The sequence below is a fragment of the Acomys russatus genome, chromosome 14, assembly GCF_903995435.1.
Source record: "Acomys russatus chromosome 14, mAcoRus1.1, whole genome shotgun sequence".
NCBI classification, from domain to species: domain Eukaryota; kingdom Metazoa; phylum Chordata; class Mammalia; order Rodentia; family Muridae; genus Acomys; species Acomys russatus.
Genome location: NC_067150.1, coordinates 30209333 through 30231332, shown reverse-complemented (window position 1 = coordinate 30231332; position 22000 = coordinate 30209333). Strand labels below are relative to the sequence as shown.

The window sequence follows — 22000 nt, the reverse complement described above, 5'->3', positions numbered from 1 at the left end:
CGCCTCCCCTGCCGCCCGGAGGTGGGTGACTGACTGTCAGGCCGCATCTGCTCCAAATTTACGACGCCTCCCTCCGGCCGCGGGCGTCCTCTCCACGGCCTCTTTACCAAGTGCTACCCCAGCTGAGGCCTCCCGCGGGGAGGGGGAGGCCGCCCCGCCGCCCGCCGGCCGGGGGCGGGGGAGCAGGTGTGAAGCGAGGGTCGGAGCGGCCCGCGCGGTCACCCTCCACCGCACGCGGAGACCTGGCCTCACCCGGGCGGCGCACACAATGGCGTGGGACCATTTGCCGGGCGCCTCATTACCCTGATCGCCGGGAGCGGCTGATGGAGAAGGTGGGAGCCAGGAACGCTGCCACAGGATCGCTGGAAAGACACCAGGGCCGAGGTGCGCGCAGGGTGGAAGGAGAGGTCTGCCCAGGATGCGAGCCTGCGGCCAACCCGAGGAGCTGTCCCGGGAACGCTGCAGGATGGCTGGTGGAGAGGAACCGACGCGCGCCCCTCGAGGTGCCTTGCATCCGTGATGGCCTATTGTGTGTCGCCGCGCCGCTAGCCTGCGCCCTTCTGCCCTTCGCGCCTCGAGGATACAATTCATTCTCCCAGCCTCCCTTTCTCCACTAAATGAGCAGCCAGCACCGCAGACACGTGCCTGGCGAAGGGGTTCTCCTTAGATAAAGGAGGGATGCAAAGAGGAAAGAAACTACAGAATCAGTCTCATGGTGCCCAGGGTCTCTCACGGGCCTTTGATGAGAAGGCACTCCTTTTCCTCCCCAGCTGCTCTTCCTTCAAGTTTAACACCCACTTTCTAGCTCCTGGGTCGTGGGGATCTAGCCTTTCCTTCGTTTGTTTGTCTCCTAGCGTATGCACTTGGGCTCTGCAGGATGAAGCCTATGTGTACTGCCCCCTATAACGCTAGGGTGAGAATATTGCTCGGAGGGAAATAAAGAACTTAGACACAGGTTCTAGTGATGTGTTACTCCCAAGGCACTTAGGGTGTGGTGTCCCATAGCCAGTAATTTGGGCGGCTTATTTAACTCTTCTCTTTAGAAAAGAACGTAAAAACCAAGCAAGCAACAAACAACAACAACAAAAAACGTTCTAAGATCGAGGTCTGGTAGCCTAAGGCTTGAGCTCACAGGTAAGGTGGATCGGATGAAAATCGACTTTGATCAGATCCAGACATCAATCTATATAACAGCCTATGGGACAAGCTCAGAGCAAGGACAGGTTTTGGTTTATAGATGTATTCTATATACACTCTGCTATCCAAACTAAGGACATAAAATACAGAAAATGAGAACCTCCAACCGTCCAACTTCAGCACTTTTGCATCCAATATCAATCTATTTTCCCCAGCGTCTTTCATGGTTTTGAAACTGTACAACTTCTTCCATAAATATTTCAATGGAGTCCTAAATGAAATAAGAAATCTTTTAAATAGGATTGATGGGCCAATGAGATGGCTCTGTGGGTAAACGTGCTTGCTGATAAACCTCAAAGATGATATTAATTTGATCCCCCTCCCCCCAGATATACACAGTAGTAGGAGAACACCAACTCTCAAAGTTGTCCCCTACCTTTACATATGAATTCTGCACATGCCCAATCCCACAATACACTCACAGATAGTTGCAGTAAAAAAAAAAAAATAAATAAATAATAAATAAAAGTAAGAACTGTAGGATTTGCGTATCTAAAATAACAACTGTTTATCATCAGATCTAGAACTGATAGCAGATTAACTTCCCTGGTCAAATCTGGACCCAAGTGAATATATACAGTGTGTCTCTCTTTTAATCTACAGTCCTTCCCACCCCTTAATTATTTTTTTTTTCCTCTCCTTGCAATTCATTTGTTGAGGAAACCAGGTCATTTGTTCTGTGGATTTCCAGTCTGGATTCTGTGAAACGTATCCCCGTGGTGTCATTTAACATTTTTTTCTGCCCCTATTATTTCCTGTAAATTGGCTGTTAGATATAGAGGCATGATCAATTAACGCTTGATTTCCATCCCCCCCCCCCCAGAATACCTCCTAGGCAATGTGTCTCTGTCTATCAGGTAATGTCTGCTGGTCTGTTTTGTTGTTACATGAGCGTCCAGTGATGACGGTTACCTAGCTTCTACTCACTGGAGACAGCTAATACATGCCATTCGATTTCTATGAGTTCCTCGTTATGAGCTACGATGCTACTCTAAGGTGGACATGACTTCAACTGTTTGTTATCCTGAGGCTCCATTTTCAGTAAGAAAGGCAATATAAATGCTTGGCTTGAACTCTCTCTCTGTAGACTAGGCTAGTCTCAGAGATCCACCTGCCTCTGTCTCCCAAGTGCTGGCACCAAAGCTATTACCACCTTGCTCTGCTTATTTAGTATGTTTCAAATAATTCAAGTTGATCTGTTAGCTTTCTCTAAAGTTAACATGGTTTTCAATCCAAACCAAACCGAATGAGGGCCTAGGGATGTAGCTCAGTGGGAGAGCTTTTGCCAGGTATTTGGTAGGCCCTAGGTTTTGTCCCCAGCTCTGCAAAAGCAAATCAAATAAAACATCGTTACAATTTAGAATAAATACAGTCAGTGTGTTTTAAGCTTAGTGTGTGTTGACCAGCACTTTAAAGTAAGAAGATTTCATATTGAACAGTAAGCATTGGTGTCTGTTCTCGATCCCGGTGGCAGAAGATCAGGCAGGCTTTGCCTGAGGGGCGTCACCCTTCCAGGGCACTAAGTTTGCCTTGGTCTTTTCTATCTCTTCCTTGGGTCATGGCAGGTGTGTGTGTGTTGGTTAGCTAGATGCATTCCAATGTTCTCGCCTTATACATGATACAAAACTGATGCAGCAATTTACCTACCCTGGCCTGGGAACAAGTGTCCTGTCTCTTACCAAGAGGAGAGAGCAGACTGGGGAAAACCAAGGGGCCTGCACCTGACCTTCTGTTTGAGCTGAGCCAGAAGCCTAGGAACATCTCAAGAAAATATCCGTTCTGATTCCCAGAGCAAAGCTTTGCAGAAGAACCTTAGGGGAGTATCTCAAATGCCTCTTTCACCTACCCAGTCAGTCACCTGGCTTGTGGCCTCCCTGCCTTCATTCCAGGCCCCCTCCTGTTCATCTTCCTCCTTTGCACAGAGGGTCCCCCCCCTTTAAAAAAAACACTAAGTCTAATGGTTTTAAAATCACTAACTCATCATTGCCTTTTCGTATAACAGACTGTCTGTACTGCCTGGCTGCATCTTGTCCTTGTCATGACCGCTACGTTGGATATGTTCTGGCTCCATACACACTGAACTCTGTGTCCCCACCCCACCCCTACCCCCATCCCTGTTGTATTAGCCCTTCGCTTCTACCTCCCACTTATAGGTTAAGTAAGAGCCTTTCAAGGCTTGAACCTAAGAAACCTATTTTTGACTTGTCCTGGCTGTAACTACTTGGCCTGACTTCCACAGCATGCTGTGTTTTCCTTAAGAATAGCACTTTGCTTTTTTGTTTTCTTTGGGTATTTAAGTGTGTTTGGGCCTGTGCTCCTCTAATCAGAGCTGTGTCAGTAGTTCAAAACCTGGTGGCACACGCCTGTAATCCCAGCACTAGGGAGGCACCAGGCAGGCAGAGCAGGCCGACCACTGTGAATTCTAAACAGCCTGGTCTACAAAGTAAGTCCAGGACAGGCAAGGCTACACAGAGAGACCCTGTCTCAAACAAGCAAAAACAAAACAACAAACAAAAAAGCCACAAAAACCTGGAGGATTTGGCCAGAAAAAAAAAAAAAAAAAAAGGTCAGATGAAAGAAATGGGTTGGTAGAATTTGGGCAGAAGAGGATCCTTTCCCTTGCAAAGAGGAGACAAGATTCCACAGTGGCTCCTCGACAGACGCTCAGGAGGACACTAGAATTGCTTGTGCTTGGTATGGCATCCGGGAACCAGCCCAGAGTCGGCCTCTCGGCTGGGCCACCTCTGGCCCCTGCCTGGCCTCAGCAATCCTCCGACCAGTGTGTGGCATCTGTGGGTCTGTGTGTGGGTGCAGCTCTGCGCCCGCCAACCCCTCCTTCCTCCCGCTGGGAGGATAATTAAAGCGCCAAACGGCGGAGCGGCGGGCGGTGTTCCCGGGGGCGCATTTCATCGGGGCTGATTAATGAGGCCAGGGAGTTAATGAGGAGAAAGCTAAACGGTGGAGCTGAGCGATGGAAGCCTTCTCTGCGGCCCTGGAGGGGGCTCTCCGAAGGCATCTCCCGCCCTCTTCTTAGTGGCAGAGGCAGTAGCGCCAGCCACATGGTGCCCCTGGCTCCGCTCTCAGCTTTGGACTCAAGGGAGGGCGGTGGCCTTACCACAGCCAGCCTCAGTGTAGAAGTCGTTTTGTCCTTCCTCTGCAGATACTGAACGGAAAGAACTGACCCTGCATCTGAAATAGCAAAGGACTTCCGGAGAGCCTTCTTTCTTTTTCTTTATGGGAAACTTTGAATCTGGGTCTTAGACCACCTGCAGATACCACTCCTGGCCAGAACTGCAGAGCAACCCTGTTGTCAACCCAGAGACCTCAGCCAGGTTTAGTCCTGTGAGAGGCTTCTTTCTACTCCTGTAAGGCAGCGTCATGCTCTCTAACCTACTGAACCACGGGATTCTCACTTAACTCTTCCCAGCTACTCTAGGGAGCAGTCTCTAACATGAACACCTCGGTTCCACAGATTGGGGCACTGAAACAGGGAGCCACAGTATACATAGCCCGGAGTCACCCAGTTTTGCTACCTGTCTGCTGGGATCCAGTGAGCTAGCAATTATGCAGTGGAGCTGGGAACTGAGTGTTGCAACAGGCTATAGACATCAGATTCTCTTTCTTTTCTTTCTTTCTTTTCTTTTCTTTCTTTTTTTTTTTTTCTCCTTTTTGAGACTTGTGTCCCAGTCTCACTTATAGGACCAGGTTGTCTTGAACTCACAGTGATCTGCCTACCTCTGCCTCCCTGTGTGCTAGGATTACAGGCGTGGGCCACTGCTCCTGGCAGAGGACTTATCAAGCTGCAGTGTTGTTTTCAAAGTGATTGCCAGGGAGGAAGCCCTCGGACAGAAAGAGAGTAGAGTGATGACCTTTCCTGTCCTTGGCCCTTAACCTCGTGAGTCTGTGTAAGGTGGCTCAGCAGTTAAGAGAGTGCTGCTCTTGCAGAACACTGGAGGAGTTTGCCTCCTTGCATCCACATTGGGAGGTTCACAACCTCATGCGAACAGAGCTTCAAGGGACCCAGTAAACCTCTTCTGCTGCTGTGGACCCCAACACATATGCGCAACACACACACACACACACACACACACACACCACACACACCACACACGTGGGGTGGGAAGTGAACGAGCTGGGGGACTTCTGAACAGGTATCTTCTGCTGGATCAAGGACACAGAAGCTACTCAGGCCCACTGAAAAAACCTGTCTGTCTCTTCTTGTCAGACACTTCCACTTTCCCCACTAACCAACCCTGAAAACCCCATCCTTAACTGATGCCAGGCACTGCTCCCCCCCATCCCCATCACAGTGAGGGCCCGCAATCCCTACAAAAAGGGACGCATCAATAATTTTCTCCAAAGGAGCTTGAGTCTAGAGGAACCAATATTTAACATCCCCCTTTACATCGAAAGCGTGGTTCTGTTATGGATGATGATGAGGGGATTAGCTAGAAGAGAAAGCCCCCTGCTTGCTGCCCCCTCCCATTAGTCCCAACCTCTCTCCCTCACCAGGCAGGGTGGGCTCACTCTGGGAAGAAGGGAGGAGAGGTTTGGGCCCTCCCACCAGGAGAGGCATCCGAGATGCCAGAGCAGGGCCAGGGCCCTTCAAGACCCATGTGAAAGCCCCCTATTCATGTCTGGATCAATTAGTCCAGAAGAAGTGCTGGGTAGATGGGAGGCACCTGACCTGGTCCTTCCTATCAGCTCTCCTATCTCCGAAAGGAGCCCCTCCCGTGGGATTTTGCCTGAACTCAGGAGAGTAAGTTTCTTATTTTATTCCTTGCTATAACAAAGAGCGAAAGTAAAACAAAAAGTATGTTAAGAGAAACTGGGGACCTCACACAGTGGTGTATGACAGTAAGCCCAGCACTTGGAAGGTGGAGATATGGAGATCACGGGATCAAGGTTATCCATGGTTACTTAAACGATTTTGAGGCTAGCCTGAGCTACATAAGGCCTTGTGTCAAAGAGCTGATATCAAAACTAAAGTGGGGAGGGGGGAGGAGGAAAAAAAGGAATGGATGGGGAGGGCAGGAGATTACCACCTCAGCCTAGCTGCTCTCCCTAAATTCCCTGCCTCTCTGGAACAGTGTGGCCCTTGTTCTTGTCCAGAGCCGATCTTGCCTTTTAACCAGGCAGCGGTTTACCTTCCGCTCTTCCTATGAGGCACGCAGTGGCACGGGATCACCCAAGGGGGTCCCCATCCTGAGGCCCCGTTTGTTGGTGGACAATAGTGCTCAGGCGGGATAATTCAGTGTGTGATTGTGGTCACGCCCCCCTTTGTTGCCCCTTTCAGAGCCAATCTCCCAGGCCCAGATGGGTTATCCATAATGCAGACGAGCAAGTAATTGGCTGTCAGCCCAGCCCCCTGGAACCCCTCCCTATTAGTGCCACTGCCCTAATGAAGCCCAGCTTGGAGGGCCCCCTTCTCATGAGGTGCCGGCCCCAACTCAGCCAGCACACATGTGTCTCCCCCGCTCTGTCCTGAAGCTTGGCTCCCTTTAGGGACCCCGCCCCCCACAAGCCCAGCCTCCCTGGGGGACCCAGTGCCAGGGTTGAGACAGCCTTAGGGGGGGCTGTGATGGATGGGAGGGAGTTAGTTAATAGAGCCCCAAAACACATGGGCCCTGTCTCCACACACATTGCTCCCCTCCCTGACACATTTGCAGCTTTGGCTGGCAGCATCCCTTAAATGTAGCCGCATGGAATAGTCCCCCACACCCCTGCCCAATGCAAGCTGTGCTGAAACAACAGTTGAAATAGTCTTGGTGAAGCTGTACTTTTGAACACTGGCCCAACTCATTGCTACGTATCCCATTCACAGTCTTTGCCAACTTAAGTCTCCATGTGAGTTTTGGACAGAGGTGAACTTCGAGGATCCACAGCCTTCTTCTCCTTAAACAACAGCTTTTCTTTTCTTCACAGTTTGGCCTCCACATCTGTCCTCTTGACCGTAACTCTATTGCCGCTCACTTCCAACCCAACTCCTCAGCTTTGGGCAGGACCTAGCCCTAAGACCAGCAGAGTCTTCAACCAGGAGCTGCCTTGCATAAACACATCAGGCTTGGGTTCCCTGACCAAAAGAGTCAAGCCAAGTGGGGATGACATTTGTTTCGAATTCACAGAAGATGTTTTAGGGGATGTTCGCAATAGGACCACTGTTGTCCGAGTCCCCACACTTATATCCTGCTCCCTCTGCTCCCTTCTTACATCATACACAAAGGTGGACCATTCGACCAAAGCAACGAGGAAAGAAGGTATGGCTGCTTGTCTGGTCTTGGACAGTTCTCAAGTGTTCACTGAGGCAGGAGCCTGTATCCTGAGGGTCCTAGGCTGGCAAACTGACTGCCATTCTTGGCCACCTCACCCGTTTAGTAATCTTTTTCTATTCCTTTCACTACGAAGTTGAAAATAGGTTGGAGTGTAAGCATGGTGGCATATGCTTTAATTCCAGCATTAGGTAGGCAGAGGGGAGAGATTTTCTGAGTTCAAGTTCAGCCAGAGCTACATTTTGAGACTCTGTTTCAAGCAACAGAAAGTGTGAGAAAGATGAAGGAAGTATACATTCTTCCTCATCTGATTCAACACTCGCTTTTGCATTTGGTTTCTTTTTCTCTTTCTTTCATTTTTGTTTTTGTTGTTGTTTGTTGGTTGTTTGTTTGTTTTTGTTTTTTCTGAGGGCAGTTTCTCTGGATTCACTTTGTAGAGCAGGCTGGCCTCAAGTCACAGTGATGCCTTGCCTTTGCTCCAGAGGCTGGGACTGGGATTACAGGCATGGGCCACCATTTTTATGCATAAATATTTAACATAATAAAAATACACATTTTCTGAATGTCCACATTCCAGGCATAGCACTTACAATTTTCATGCATGCATTATAATTCCGGATTTACTTTTGCTGCCTGCTCCTCTTCCAGTGGCGGGTATTGTCATGGAATGGGTAAATCTCTTATTACGGAGTATTTAGAGCTATGGGTCTGAGACTATCATGTCTGAATCCATAAGAGGCTCTGGTCACAGTAAAAAAAAAATCCCTTTATGATTATGCCTCATGCTGATAAGTGCAAGGCAAAAAGGACAGAAGCAGTGACTGAGGAAAGTCTAGCCCCATTTATGATGAGATGGGTGAACAACACGAGGTGGTGAAATAGCACTTAGAGGTTGCTCTAGGAAACGCTGAATATTATGAGCTGTGCAATCAGGACTGAGGAGGGGAGGCTTAGAGAAATAAACGGGGCTGCAGGATGGGGGTAGTCAATATGCATGGAGAAGAGAAAATGACAGGAGCACAGGAAAGAATGAAGAAAGGGGAAAAAATATGTTTCCTTCTGCGTAAGAACGTCTCCCTTTGCTTTCTATGTAGATGGGGATGAGGTCCCAGCAAGGCTGGGATTATCATATTTGCTGCTCTGTGGGGAGCCCAGAGAGATTTTTGGAGTCGCCTTTACTCTAAGGAGGTTGAGCTCCTGGGAGCAATGAAAAGGAATACCTCATGGTGTGAGAAAAGCCAGAGGTCAGGTGAAGCAAAGGGGCCCTGTTGATTCTGGAGCTCAATCTGGAATTAAAGGGGTACAGAAAATAAAATTCTATGAACACACAAGCAATAACAAAGCACGGGACAACTCTCAGCCATGTGACCTGGAAAACTCACATATGTATTTAACACAAAAGCATTTCCCTCTGAAAGGAGCGATTAGAGACAAGGGAATATTCCCCTTAATTGAAAAGGTGTGGGGGGGGGGACATCCTCTGTAAGACGTAGGGGATTCGAAGACCCTAATTGGTCTCTCCCTTTGGTTAATTTATTCCCATCAAAGAAGAAGGCCAGGGGAGGGGCAAGAGATGGAGAGGGAGGAAAGGATGAAGAAGAAATGATTAAAAAAAAAAAAAAGAGTCAATTTTGGACTTTGCTGAGATTGGAGAAACACAGGGATTACAGATATGAGCAAAGACAGACAGCAGCAGGATCATCCAGATAGGAACAAGAGGCAGAGGGGTCAGACTTAGAAAGAGAATAGTGAAGGAGGACAGATCTCAGCGAGTTTCACAAAGTGACTGTGGATGTCATTCTGCCCCTTGAATTATGCATGAGAGTGGAGTTGTTCCTGTGGAGGTGCGCGGCAGGGAGCTTTTCCTCTTGCTAATGCTGTGCAGGGCTCTCCAGGACACACTGTATGCCTTTCTGATTAAGCCATCTGGTGAGTTCCTGGATGCTCCATTTCCTAATCAAATAGCTCGTCCACTTCCTTAAGTCCTTGCCCAAGTCTCCCCATCCATACATACGAATGATAATTACGTCCAATTTTACATTTATTAGAATTAATGAGTAAATACATAAAAAAAAATACTGGAACATCTTTAGTAGTAGTATGTTGATAATAATATCTTCAACATTAAATGAGGCCTTTTAATAACGTGGCATATGTTGCTAGGCACCAGAAATACAAAGATTAAAAGCTCCCTTGCTCTTTAAGAAACTTGGAATTTATGGGGAAGAGCTAGGAAAATAAAGACCATCTTGAGAAGGCAGAAAACACAGCTAGCTCAGTTGGTAGAGTGCTTACTTGGTATGCACCATATGTACCAGGCTCTGGGCTTGATCCTCAGCATTGTTAAACTGGGTGTAATGTCACTGTTTGTAATCCCAGCACTTGTGAGGCAGAGTCAGGAGGATCAGAAGTTCAGGGTCGTGTTATTTGCATAGGAAGTTTGGGCAACATCAAAACGGACACCATCTATGAAGGGGGATAAATCAAATGGCTCTACATTAGGAGATTCAGGAAGGTTCACCAATCAGCTGACTAAGGCTACATCAGTGGAGTGGAAGGAATTTAGAAGCTGGTGAATGGGAGGGAGATGGTACTCTAGAAGAGTAACAAGTACCAAGGCACAGAGTACAATGTTTGTCACAAAGACAAGGATAAAAGGTAGGTGGTGTTTCAGATATTGATGGCTAGGGGTCCGGGGTGATGGGAAGAGCAGTGATGATGGCTTGGGAAGGTGGACAGCCAGCACCGAGACCATGTGAACGTGTCTGTTGCCTGTGTGGAGGCCTATCATACAGAAAGGAGGGGACCATTGTGGCCTGACATGAGCAGATTGGCGAGAGACTGACATGTACACCAGTGACTGGCACTTCACAGATGCTGTCTTAGTAAAAGTTGGACAAATGCATAGCAACTCCCTGGAGTACTAGTGTGGAGGGAGGCTTCTCAGCAGAAGAGAAGAGTTATGAGAGTTACGAGGCTTTGTAGTAGTCAGGAGAGATGGCTCAGCGGTTAAGGCACTGACTGCTCTTCCAAAGGACCCAGGTTCATTCCCAGGACCCACATGCAGCTCACAACTGTCGTAACTCCGGATTTGACACCCTCACACAGACATACATGCAGGCAAGACACCAATGCACCATACAATAAAACTAAGTAAATTATTTTTAAAAATTAAAAAAAAAAGAGAAAGATGGTAGAAATCTAATTGACCTGGTGACAATGGAGATGTATAAGAGTGATGTCACCACTTGAACCTCACTGAGTGGCATGCAATTTTGAGCTTAGGGCTTGATTGTAAAGAAGTTGAAAAATTCAGAAAGCCTGGGTGGCAGCGGCGGCAGTGGCTGGCAGCAGCGGCGGCATGGCTGGCAGCAGCGGCGGCAGCAGCACACACCTTTAATCCTACACCATCGGGAGGCAAAGGCAGGCAGATCTCTCGTTCAAGACTAGTCTAGTATACAGAGTGAGTTCTAGGACAGCCAAGGTACAAGAGAAATCCTGTCTCAAAAAATACAAAACAAAGCAAAAAGTCAGAAGAAAAAACTGTTTTTTGTTGCAGTCCGACCATGATTAAAACATAGAATACAGATAACAAAACTATTCCAGATATAAACTTCAAAATTATGCTAATCACCACTAGAATCTTATGCAAAACTCTGACAGACACTTTGGCACAAGCAATTATTAAATGCTCTGGGCCACTTGGAAAAGTTTTTTGACAAGCTAGTGTGGCTCAACATTCTTCTATAAATGATTCTTAATTGTTGTTGTTATAATGTACATGTTGGAGGTCAGAAGACAAACTTGAGGGAGTCAGTTTTGTGCTTCCATCATTATGCGGGTTCTAGGGATTGAACTCGAGATGTCAGGCTTACACCCTTGACTCATCTTACCAGCCATCACTACTGTTACTGTTGATTCCAATAAATCTTAGCTCAGAACTACCACAACCTCTTGCTCTCCATTCCTTTCCATTGGCCTCAGCTTTCTTTTCACATAGCTTCTTCAGTTCGTTAGTTCTGGCCCCACTTCCCTCTTACCCCCCCTTAAACTGGCACGGCCACTCATCAGGATGTTTCCTGTTGTGCATCGCCCCTGACTCTCACCGAGGTGAGCTGTGTTCAGCTCCCCACAGCCATGGACAAATGAAATGAACAGGCTGTATAAGGTTTTAATTCATGCACTAACCACAAGTTGGTTTCTGCTAGGTTCACTCTTACCTGATAAGTTGCTTTCTATCTCCTGGAGAACAAGAACAACCAGAAGCGAAGGGGCTCCTGGGGGCTGCCTATGATGGTACAACTTGCAACCCCCCCTCTGTCGAGTCCCTACCTGCTGGTCTTCGTCTTGTTTCTGTGGGTAAGTATAGGTCCTCACTATGCTTGATCATTAGACTTCACCTTTCCTGCTTGGTGGACATTGCTCCTGAAAACTCTTCCCTCTCTGTGTCATCATTCCCCCTTTCAATGACAATCTTAGTGACTGTGTCAAGATGGGTGTTTCTCTCAACTTAATAAGAAGGTTTTCCTTATGTACTTATTTTTCAACTTTCTCACCGCCCCCACCTCTGCCGAATGTCAATAAGAGCCTAAGTTGTTTCGTGTTTCTGATTTACTTTAGGCTTCCTTTAGTCTATCACATCTACTCTTAACAAGGTCAGTAGTGGCATCTTCATGACTGAATTTGGGCCCAACTTGGTCTTTATTTAGTTATCTTAGTCCAGGTGAGATGTTCTCACCAGCTCTGTCAGGCTGGAAGTAAGTAAAGGGGCTGGCAGAGTCAGTGGTGAGAGCTCCTTCCTGTTTATAAATAGAATCACATGACAAAAATGCTCAGACAGCTCTAGGGGGTTCATTTCATAAGGGCACTAATCTCACTCTTAAGGGAACCACCCTATGACATGATATGTACGTATGAAAATGTATATTATTTTGTGTATATATTAAAAATAATGAACTATTTCCTAAAATATTATTATAATTTTCATAATTTAACTTGCTATTAACTTACTTTAGTTTATTAGACTGATTTGCTCTCTATTGTTACCACCTTCACCAGAAAGTAAGCTCCGTGGAACTGACCTGGAAACCTGACGTCTGAGACCAGCTCTCCTGGTACCAGAAGGTGCCATATAAGCTCTCGGAGGAGAGAACAATGGCAGCTCACCGAGCTGACCCCACGAACCACAATAATAACCAGCATGGCAAGATACCCTAAGGGGGCAATGGTGGCACATCTACGTTGTGGTAACCAACAGCTCTCAAATTTTCTTAACAAAAGGAATCAACCTGAGACTGGAAACCCAGCCATCTACACAGGGCTAGTGAATTTGTGGATCTACAATTGACACTTTACCTTAAACCGTATACTCCCACTCTCTCTTTCCTCCTTGACCCCCAATAATAGGACGGAGTCAGCGATCTTTTCAAGGAAACTTACAGCTAAGTTTGTATTCCCCTGTGAGACTCACAGCTGACCCATCCTGGCAGAGCGGTGGCGAGGTCGTTACCGCTAATTACAGTGATTAATAAATAACTTGAGACAGCACTGCCTCCCTGAGCGCCGCAGGCAGTCTGGAGAGAGGCCGGATCGCGCTCCCTGCTGGCCACGTCTGGAAGTCTCCTCTGGGACACCTCTGCGGGAGTTAGGGTAGGGGCCTCGACTCCTAGTGGCCACCCTTCTCCGCCCTAGCTGCAAACTTTAAAAGTCTCTCTCTCTCTCTCTCTCTCTCTCTCTCCTCCTCTCTCTCCACTCTCCTCTCTCTCTCTCTCTCTCTCTCTCTCTCCTCTCTCTCTTCTCTCTCCTCGCTCTCTCTCTCTCTCTCTCCTCCTCTCCCCTCTCTCCCCTCTCTCTCTATCTCTCCTCCCCTCTCCCTCTCTCTCTCTCCCCCTCTCCTCCCCTCCCTCCCTCTCCCTCCCTCTCTCTGTCCACCCCCTCCCTCCCTCTCCCCTCAGGTGCGGGGGAGGAGCCCCCCAGAGCTCTATTTGCATGTCCATTAGCTATTCATTAGGCTGCTGTCGACGCTTCTCTGGAGACCTGGGATGACAAGGAAGAAATTCCAGGGAAAGGCACCCCGCAGCTGTGTCTGCAGGAATTAGAGGGAAAGGGTAGACCAGAAGGGTGTGGTGTGTATGGAAGGAGTTTGAAAAGGGCTGGATTCTGTCACCTTTAAGGAGTCCCAAGAGGTTAAGCAGTTATTTTCCCTGACGTCCCACTCACTCACCTAGAGCTTACACCAGGCATCTTGTCATTCAAGCTTGTAAGCCAGTAAAGGAAGATGTAGGGAAGATGTTCGTTGGTGGCCACATATGGCCACCAGGAAAACACAGCGATGGAGGGTGAAGAACGGCTCACTAATCACAAAAGCAGATTAGAACAAAATCTTGTCAGCAGGGGACCTAAACGTACTTTCACTGCATAGGGGAGGTTTTGTGGAGTGGGGGTGGGATGGGGGTGGAAATACCAGAGCTTGGAGTCTCATTCAGGTAGAGTCTGTAGGAGATAGATTAGAGTGCCAGGGAGGAAAGGATACTAAATAATGGTAACCTTGCCATACTTCCTGATGTGCTTTACATCCTTGGTGGGTTCTGGAGACCCATACTAGTGACATAACCCAGTCAGCCTTCCACACTGATCCAAAGGCTTCTACATGCCGAGTGATGGGTTTATAGGCATGAGCCACCAGTAGGCTGAAGCTAAATCATTTGACCAATTTACTGACTCTGGGAAGTGTCGACGTCTGAGATGCCAGCTCAAAGCATTTCAAAGCCAAAACCTGGGTGGGCTCCAGCCACGCTAGGGGCCTCTCTCGGTGGAGTGGTTCCAAATTAGGATTGGGATGGGACAGAGAAAAGAGATAAGAATTCCATCTGGAAGGGAGAAGACCAAGAAAATTATTATCTTCCATACGTGGGAGAGAAACCGATTTTACCACCAAGCCGTCAAATCAACTCTACAAGGACAGACCCTGCACCCACCTCGCCCCAGCTTTCTCTATGCCAGAACTCTTAAAACGAAGGGCAAGAAACGAAACCCAATCCCCCACTGGGCTTAGAACCAAGAGGTCTCTGAGGATCCTGGAACAGGGTAGGCGGGGTGGGGGCGAAAAAGAGAGAGAAAGGCGCAGAACAGATGCGCCCAGCAGTCCCTGGTTATTTAAGGACACCAGCTTGCACAAGGCTACAGTGCCGCCTACTGGCAGAAGATTATAAATCCTTTACCAAAGGCAGGCTGAGTGCTCAGTATTAGTATTTAACTATGCTATCCTGAGCAGAACTGTGGGCATGAACCAGGTTCCGGACTAGACCAAGAGAGAGGCAGTATTCCAAAAGAACAAGGAGGGAGAGGAATTTTTTTTCCTGGTTTTAAAAAACTGCGTTTCCGGCCAGGCGTGGTGGCGCATGCCTTTAATCCCAGCACTCGGGATGCAAGGGCGCGTGGATCGCTGTGAGTTCGAGGCTAGCTGGGTCTACAAAGTGAGTCCTGGACAGCCAAAGCTACACCGAGAAACTCTCTTTCTAAAAACAAAACAAAACAAAACAAAAAACCCCACAAAACACACACACACATATACACACACAACTACCTTTTAGGAAAAGCAGCACCACTCATATTTATATTCCCACCACGTTTAATTTCTGTGACATCACAGAGTCCTTGGAAAATAAAAATAAAAATAAAAATAAAAAAACCATGAGATAACCTAGAGCCTCATACCATTCAAATTAAGAATCCTTTCTAGTTTTAGGCCCTAGCCCTTAACACCTTTCTTTCTTTTCTTTTTTCTTTTTTTCTTTCTCTTTCCTTTTTCTTTGTTTGTTTTTTGTTTTGGCTTAAGTTTTCAAGACAGGGTTTCTCTGTGCTAGCCTTGGCTGTCCTGGGCTTGTAGACCAGGCTGACCTTGAACTCATAGCAACTGGCTGCTTCTGCCTCCAGAATGCTGGGATTAAAGGTGTGTGCCACCACGGCCAGCAGTTAACGCCTTCCTTTGAACAAATTTCCATTTCACCTATGGGACCAGGGATCATTCAGAAGGGAATACTCTAGTGTCTGCTATGGTACAGGGTACATGATTGCTCACTGGGCAAGGATTATACACGAACCAGTGCGTGTGTGTGTGTGTGTGTGTGTGTGTGCAAATCAACTTGCTAGAGTGCAAGTTTCTCACCAAATTATGCTCAGTCATCCCTTTCTTACACTGGTTAGGAAAGGGGGCCAGAATCTCCAGGAGGCCCAGAAAGCCTTCCTTATATAGATTTGCCTATTTGAGGGCATTTCAGTTCCAAGGTAAGACAGTACCGGAGCCTATTGTCTTAGGGAGAACAGGTGGGCCAAAGCACATGGCTCTCTATCAGAGGAAGCCTGGGAGACAAGCAAGGCAGCGTTCTCTTACTCTCAAGAGCCTTGATCTCTCCCCTAATTGCCTTGCCTGAGCACTTTAAGCCACTACCTCTTTCTCCAGGGTCAAGAGTTGGGCCAGAAGATGCCATGCCACGGATTGTAGAGCAGCCGCCAGACCTGCTGGTTTCCAGGGGCGAGCCAGCCACTCTGCCCTGCCGCGCCGAAGGCCGGCCTCGACCCAATATCGAGTGGTACAAGAATGGGGCACGAGTGGCCACTGCACGGGAGGACCCACGAGCTCACCGCCTGCTGTTGCCCAGCGGCGCCCTCTTCTTTCCTCGCATCATGCATGGGCGTCGCTCTCGGCCTGACGAGGGAGTCTATACCTGTGTGGCTCGCAACTACCTGGGAGCAGCCGCTAGCAGAAATGCCTCTCTGGAAGTAGCTGGTAAGCCAGTTCGGTTGGCTGATGCGTCTGGAGTCTGGGGCAAGTGGGAAAGCCTAGGAAGAGTTGGCCTGGTTAGGGTGCGGGGTCGGGGAAAGCTGAGCCCACTGAATGTCTTTTTTTGGAGGGAGGGCGTCTCTAAGGCCAAACCTTGACCATGGAGAAGGAAATTGGGTTTGACTTGGTATTTCAGAATTCACCCTGTGACCCACCCTCCTCCTGGACATTCCCTCCTGTTAAAATCACACCACTCAGTTTATTCTTCTGACTTTTCTCTACATGGCCCCTTCTCTTTTTTTTTTTTTTTTTTTTTTTTCAGTCCTCCGTGATGATTTCCGGCAATCGCCTGGGAACATGGTGGTAGCAGTCGGGGAGCCAGCAGTAATGGAATGTGTGCCCCCTAAGGGCCACCCAGAGCCTTTGGTGACATGGAAGAAGGGCAGTGCAAAGCTTAAGGAAGAGGAGGGAAGGATCACCGTGAGTGTGTGTGTGTGTGTGTGTGTGTGTGTGTGTGTGTGTGTGTGTGTATAAGCATATGAATGTAGGCAGTAAGTCTGGGGCGCGCTGATCTCAGGGTCTTGCGACCTATGAATAATATCTAATGTCTTAGTATTATATGGTAGAAGATCTGAAATCAAGCTACTGAGTAAAGGACTGAGGTAAGAAAAGTGGAGAAAGCTGCATGTGGTGGTGCGCACTTCAATCCCAGCACTTGGGAGGTGGAGGCAAGCAAGGCCACTGGTCTACAAAGCCAGTCCCAGGGCACCCAGAGCTAAACACAAAAACCCTCTCTCAACTCCTGCCCCCACTAAAAAAGTGGAGAGAGACTCCATATCTGAAAAGAGTCAACTTCACTAGCTTTAATCTTATTTAAGATGAATTTATGATATATACAGTGCTCTGCCTGCATGTACACCTTCAGGCCAGAAGAGGGCATCAGATTTCACTATAGATGGTTGTGAGCCACCATATGATTGCTGGGGAACTGAACTCAGGACCTCTGGAAGAGCAGACAGTGTTCTTAACCTCTGAGTCATCTCTCCAGGCCCCGTTAGTTTTCTTCATTGGTTTATTATGAGAACCAAATATATTTTACACACACACACACACACACACACACACACACACACACACACACACACACATACACTTTGATGGCTGTAAAGGACCCCAGTGTTACCATTGTTATTCTCTAGATACGTGGAGGAAAGCTGATGATGTCACACACATTCAAGAGTGATGCTGGCATGTATATGTGTGTGGCCTCCAACATGGCTGGAGAACGAGAGAGTGGAGCCGCTGAACTTGTGGTATTGGGTAGGCACCAGGTTCTTTGGAGTTATGGGAGTGCATAGCCCAGTGAGGAAGCAGCTGTGCAAAACTCCTGACAGCTCAATGGTTCCCACTCTGTAGAGCGTCCCTCATTTCTGCGTAGACCAATAAACCAGGTCGTCCTAGCTGATGCCCCTGTGAATTTCCTGTGTGAGGTGCAGGGAGATCCCCAGCCCAATCTACGATGGCGCAAGGATGATGGGGAACTGCCCACTGGCAGGTGAGGAACCCTTTCCTTCTGACAGTAGGGGGACCTAAGGAGCCCCAGACCCTACCTGGCCCTAGTACAGAGAAATCTGTTTCCCAGAGCTAGTGGTCCTTGCCTGAACTTATTTCACATAGTGGGTACCATCTTCTGTACCCTTGGAGTCCTGCCTTGCCTCCCCTGGTGTTTGGTCCTGGGGGAGAAGGAAGGGGTTTGTAGCTGTGGCCAACCCAGCTTGGGGTGGGGAGTGGAGCAGGTATGAGATTCGGAGTGACCACAGCCTTTGGATTGACCGAGTGAGTGCTGAAGACGAGGGAACTTACACCTGTGTAGCAGAGAACAGCATGGGCCGCGTGGAGGCATCTGGCTCCCTCAGTGTTCACGGTGAGGGCTCTTCCTGGGGCAGCTTGCAGGGGTAATGTGAGGGATGGTGTTGCAGAATAGGGGGCAAAGATGGAACATGAAGTGTGGGTAGATCACTGGAGACACTTCTGGAGGGAGAGAGAAGACAAAGCCGAAGAGATATAAGGAAGAGATGGACACCTGCTCTATTAAACCAGCTTTGGACCTCATACCACTAAGTCCCCTGTTCCTTTATTTATTTATTTTCTCTCTCTCTCCTTCCCAGTGCCACCACAATTTGTGACTCAGCCCCAGGACCAGACAGCTGCTCCTGGAGAAAATGTGTCTTTCCAGTGTGAGACCAAAGGAAACCCCCCACCTGCCATCTTCTGGCAGAAGGAAGGGAGTCAGGTAAGTAGCTCTTTCTGAAGCTCTAACCGAGTTTCCTTCTGGATCTTTCTCTCCCTCCACTTTTCTGCAAACTTCTCTTTCAGCTTCCTCTCCCAGGAATTCCTGGAGGTTATATGAGAGGAGGAAATAAAACAATGAAGATTAAAAAAAAAAAAAAAAGCTCAGAGCATTTGGACACTCAAATAATTCAATGATGATGCAGCCATATGTTAAATGGTGTAGGACAAGCCGGGCATGGTGGCGCACACCTTTAATCCCAGCACTCGGGAGGCAGAGGCAGGCGGGTCACTGTGAGTTCGAGGCCAGCCTGGTCTACAAAGCAAGTTTAGGACAGTCATAACTACACAGAGAAACCTTGCCTCGTAAAAACAAAACAAACAAACAAAAAAAGTGCAGAACTGTTCTGAGTGGCAAGTTCTGAGAGAATCTTAATGTGTTGACCAATGTCTTGAGCATCTGGAAATCCAGCTAGCTTTCTCTCTAGGTCTTGGCTTTTGGACATGAAAACTGCTCTGGAAACCAAATATTGAAGGAATTAAAGCTGCGTGGGGTAGATTCCTTGCTCTGTTTATAGCTCCTTCCATGGGGGGTGGGGGTGTGTGGGACTCACAGCCATCTCCTTTCTGCTTAGTGAACAAATCCAGATCACACTATGCCCCAGAAGTTACAACCTAAGTGGCTTTCTCTAAGGGAGAGGTGGGCCCTGTGCTGCAGGATCAGTGATGTAAATCTATTTGCCTCTACACTGCAGGATTTTTATCCCAAACCACGACCACAATTTCCCAACACCCCCAGTTCTCATGATCACTGCCTTTTAATTAGGTCCTCTTGGGAATGAAAATGGTGATGGTAGGAGGGAGTAGGAGGAAGTCAATCAGAGCCTCAACCTAGCCTGTTTTTCCTGAGACCCAAACCTATTTCCCTCCCTTCTACGTGTCTATCTAAAGTAAAATGCTAAGCCAGAAAATAGTTAACATTTATCACAGCATTTTATAACACTCTCATATGGTTCCTTTATTTCAGCCTACCGAGTTTGACCCCTTGGAGCTCATAAAGATATAAAGACCCGGAGATTTCATTTTAGTTGTTTTTGATTAGTTGGTTCTTCTAAAAGAGAAAGGGAAAAGAAAAGATCTGTTTTATGTGCATTGATATTTTTGCCTGCATGTATGTCTGTGTGAAGGTGGCATACCCATTAGAAGTGGAGTTACGGACAGTTGTGAGCTACCACATTTCTAGGCATTGAACCCAGGTCTTCCATAAGAACAGACAGTGCTCTGAACCCCTGAGCCATCTCCCCAGGCCCCAGGTGGTTCATCCTGCTGCCTTGTCTCAGGCCTTAGCTCCTTGGAGTTTCTCAACCAGTAAGTCACAGAGCTGGGGCATGGACCCCAAGATCTTCTAACAAATGTCCATCATTTTAGGGAGTTGGCCTAACCAGTTTGGCTAGGGCCATGTCAATGGCTGGAGGCAGAGTGTGAACTAAAACCTTAGGGCTTCTCTCTACACCTTGCTCTTTCCTTATCTTGCTTCCTTGCTCTGTCCCAGGTCCTCCTGTTCCCTAGTCAGTCACTCCAGCCCATGGGACGTCTCCTAGTCTCTCCAAGAGGCCAGCTCAACATCACTGAAGTACAGATCGAGGATGCTGGCTACTATGTGTGCCAGGCTGTCAGTGTGGCTGGTAGCATCCTGGCCAAGGCCCTATTAGAGATAAAAGGAGGTATGTGTTCATGGAGAGAGGGCTGGACCCACGGTCTGCAAAGAGATTGTTTAAAGAGATGTTATCCTTTCTTGGGTGCTGTTTGATGTGTCTAAAAGGGAATAGGCATTTTTTTTTTTTCAGAATGACTTCCTTGATGTTTGGAAACAAGGAGCAGAATAGTCCCAGCAGAGATTGGAAATGTAATCTCTCTTGGTTGACTGGGGGTGGGGGTGGGGGGTGTTGAGATGAAACAGAGGCAGGTAGATTGATATGAGTTTGAAGCTAGCCTGGTCTACAAAGTGAGTCTAGGATAGCCAAGGCTACACAGAGAAACCCTGTCTCGAAAAAAACCAAACCAACCAACCAACCAAACAAACAAAACCCCAAAACCAAAAAAGACAAAAGGCTGCTTTCCTGACCCAAGTTCTTCCTCTCCCAGCCTCCATGGATGGGCTGCCTCCTATCATCCTCCAGGGAGCAGCCAATCAGACACTGGTACTTGGCTCTTCTGTGTGGCTGCCATGCAGAGTGACTGGAAACCCACAGCCCAATGTCCAGTGGAAGAAGGATGACAGGTGGCTGCAAGGGGATGACTCACAGTTCAACTTAATGGACAATGGCACTCTATACATCGCCAGTGTACAGGTGATTGTCATTCTTAGAATCCTCGTGACTGAGGATAGCTAGCAATCTGGTCCACATTCCAACTCTGTTAGGTACCAACTAGGCATCTAATCCATTTCTACCTCTCTGCTCTCTCAGACTTCCTAAAGTCTCCAGCATCATCCTCATCCTTCTGTTACCTGCCTCTCCATCCCTTCACCCTACCTTGCTCCACTCCCAGTGGGCCAGCACTCTACCTTCTCCTACAGGAGATGGACATGGGTTTCTACAGCTGTGTGGCCAAGAGTTCCATAGGGGAGGCCACGTGGAGTAGCTGGCTTAGGAAGCGAGGTAAGTTTATCCATCAGTCTCTAGTCAATATCTCCCAAATCCCAGGGTTAATTTTTATCTTCCAATATGCCATGCCATATTGGTGGGGATGAGGATGGACTGGAGGACTTGGGAGGCAGATGGGAGTCTGGGGTAGTATACTATGTACCCTAACCATCACCGCTCCACAGCTCTCTTCACCCCTCTGCCTACCTAATGATAATCTATCACTGCAGAAGATTGGAGAGCATCACCAAGTCCAGCAACAGCACCCAGTAACCCTCCAGGGCCTCCCTCTCAGCCAGTGGTCACGGAGGTAACCAAGAATAGCGTCACCTTGTCCTGGAAGCCCAATCCACGGTCTGGGGCCACAGCTACCTCTTATGTGATAGAGGCCTTCAGGTATAGAGATGATTTTGTGTGTCTGTGTATGTATGCTTGCAAGTTTGCATGCACATATGTTACATGCACAGTATCAAGTGACCTCCCCCAAGGTCTGTGAGACAAAGTCTTGCTCTGAACCTGGGTCTCACTATTTGGTTAGACAGGCAGACTAGTCAGCTCTGGGGATCTACCTATCTCTACTCTACCCTCCTCCCCCAATCAATGCTAAGATTACAGATGTAGGTGCATGAGGGAGGGGTCTGAAGTCAGGCTCTCATGCTTACTCAGCAGGCACTTCACCAATTGTGTCATCTCTCCAGGCCCGAGCAGACAATTTTTTTAATACAAAGCTGGAGAATTAAAAAGAGGGGGATCCTATGTCCTCAGGGCCTTTGCTATTTGGGGAGAATGAGTCTCTAGTCCCCTTCTCACTAGGTAAG

General features: G+C 48.0%; 1 protein-coding gene across 1 annotated transcript in view; it reads left to right on the top strand.

The window, feature by feature from the left end:
- Positions 1-22000, top strand: part of Robo3 (roundabout guidance receptor 3) — a 30346-nt gene that overhangs the window by 1049 nt on the left and 7297 nt on the right. The window contains exons 2-11 of the mRNA XM_051156185.1: positions 15928-16254; positions 16571-16728; positions 17448-17568; positions 17665-17803; positions 18045-18172; positions 18417-18541; positions 20090-20261; positions 20683-20888; positions 21116-21197; positions 21413-21578. Of these exons, the coding sequence (XP_051012142.1) occupies positions 15928-16254; positions 16571-16728; positions 17448-17568; positions 17665-17803; positions 18045-18172; positions 18417-18541; positions 20090-20261; positions 20683-20888; positions 21116-21197; positions 21413-21578 (1624 nt within the window). The remainder of the gene's footprint in view (positions 1-15927; positions 16255-16570; positions 16729-17447; positions 17569-17664; positions 17804-18044; positions 18173-18416; positions 18542-20089; positions 20262-20682; positions 20889-21115; positions 21198-21412; positions 21579-22000) is intronic.